The sequence below is a fragment of the Myotis brandtii genome, unplaced genomic scaffold (assembly GCF_000412655.1).
Source record: "Myotis brandtii unplaced genomic scaffold, ASM41265v1 scaffold247, whole genome shotgun sequence".
NCBI lineage: Eukaryota > Metazoa > Chordata > Mammalia > Chiroptera > Vespertilionidae > Myotis > Myotis brandtii.
The window spans coordinates 1,205,317-1,207,232 of record NW_005359352.1 but is presented as its reverse complement, the minus strand read 5'-3'; the positions used below and the strand labels follow the sequence as shown (position 1 = coordinate 1,207,232).

Genomic DNA, 1,916 nt, shown 5'->3' with positions numbered 1-1,916 from the left:
TCTGGAGAGGAGTCTGAGGCCTGGCAGGGAAGGGAACCACGCCTTCTAAGCCAACAAACAAGGGTATGTTTGGGCCTCTCCTAGTCCAGCGTGGGCCTGCCTCCCGCTGCCGCGCTGCCTCTGGCTGGGGAGGGGCGCTGTCCAAGGTGGCGTCCTGGGTGGGGTGACAGCAGTCCACCTCACCACACTCCAGCCGTGCACCTGCCCGCGACGTTGCCCAAGCCCAGGCCTGGCCCGGCGCCTGGCTGGTTCCCAGGGGGAACGGAGGGTCAGCAGTGGAGTTGGGCTAGCTGTGGTCGGCAAACCGCAGCTCTCGAACCACATGCGGCTCTTTAGCCCCTTCAGTGTGGCTCTTCCACAAAATACCACGTGTGGGCGCGCACGTACAGTGCGATTGAAACTTTGTGGCCCATGGGCAGAAGTCGGTATTTTGTGGAAGAGCCACACTCAAGGGGCCAAAGAGCCACATGTGGCTCTCGAGCCGCGGTTTGCCAAGCTGCAGTTTGCCGGCCATTGGAGGGGGACCGGGTTCTCACAGGAGGCCGAGTCCGGCAGGCGGTGTGTGCAGGGGCAGCTCACACGCTTCAGATGGGCGAGGCCCGGGAGGGGTCAGCGTTGAGGGCGGCCTGATCGTGAAGCAGACGCAGTGGCCTCGGAGTGACCCTCACGTGGCTGCCCTCCGGTAGCCGTGACCGGAGCCCACACCCCGTGCTGATGAGTCTGTCCTTTCGTTTCAGGCTCTGGACGTGGACCGGATGGTTCTGTACAAAATGAAGAAATCCGTGAAAGCGATCAACATCTCCGGGCTGGGTGAGTCGTCTCCCTGGGCTTCTCCGTGGGCAGCACCGCCCCTGAGCCCCAGGCCGCCGGCTCCGTCACTGTTAGCGAATAACCAACTAAATCCCTCCCTCCCTCCCTCTCTCCTTCATTGATTTCAGAGAGGAAGAGAGAGGGAGAGAGAGATATAAACATCAATGATGAGAATCATTGATCGGCTGCCTCCCACATGCCCCCTACTGGGGACCGAGCCCACAACCTGGGTGTGTGGGCCCTTGACCGGATTCAAACCTGGGACCCTTCAGTCCTAAGGCCGGTGCTCTATCCACTGGACCACACTGGCTAGGGCTCTTTATATTTTAATAAATCTTTATTGTTGAAAGTATTACACATGTCCCCTTACCTCCCCCATTGGCCTCCTCAAGGCCCTGCCCCAGGCCCTCACCGCCCCATTGTCTGTGTCCGTGGGTTATGCCTGTATGCAGACAAGGTCTTTGGGTGACTAAATCTCCTTTTTCTGGGCGTGCAATGACAGAGGTGGGCTGGGGTGCTTACATTTTAGAAGTGTTTCTGCTTTGCTCATTGTCCGGTCCTGGTGTGGGGTCCTGTCCCGCGCCCCCCACCGTGTCCCACATTGTACTTCTGTTCCCTGGGCAGCAGAACCAGCTTCGCCACGCTGGTGGGCCAGCGCCGGGCCCGGTCCTGCCCTGTTCCTCACATTGTGCGGCTAGTCATTCCGATGCCCTTCCCACTTCTCTCTCAACCCGATTCTCGCCTTTCTAGTTTGGGAAGAAAACGAATAAATATTAGCGTATAGTCAACTATTCCACGTGATACTCGGTCTAGTCTTACATAAATAAGTTTCTTTTTAAAAGAACACATACCGCTGCCTTGGACTTCAAGGTCGCAGGCTGCACATGTGGCAGGTCGGCCCCCCGCACAAAACCTGACAACCGATAGAAAATACAGTTTGTAAGTCATCAGGTGACTCTGTCATTCCCTCAAAAGCCAGTGGCAGCCTTAGGGGACCAGACACGGAGGGGGATCCCCGAGAGATCGGAATCGGGCTGATGGATTGCGGAGACGGCCGGTGGGGAGAGCACCCCACCCTGAGGATGGAGACACGCGGGCCTGAGGGA

The 1,916-nt window shown here is 58.3% G+C and overlaps 1 protein-coding gene across 1 annotated transcript in view; it reads left to right on the top strand.

Annotated features, from left to right (window-relative positions):
- Positions 1-1,916, top strand: part of ASAP2 (ArfGAP with SH3 domain, ankyrin repeat and PH domain 2) — a 77,511-nt gene that overhangs the window by 16,312 nt on the left and 59,283 nt on the right. Inside the window, exon 2 of the mRNA XM_014540536.1 lies at positions 738-810. Coding sequence (XP_014396022.1) covers positions 738-810 — 73 coding nt within the window. The remainder of the gene's footprint in view (positions 1-737; positions 811-1,916) is intronic.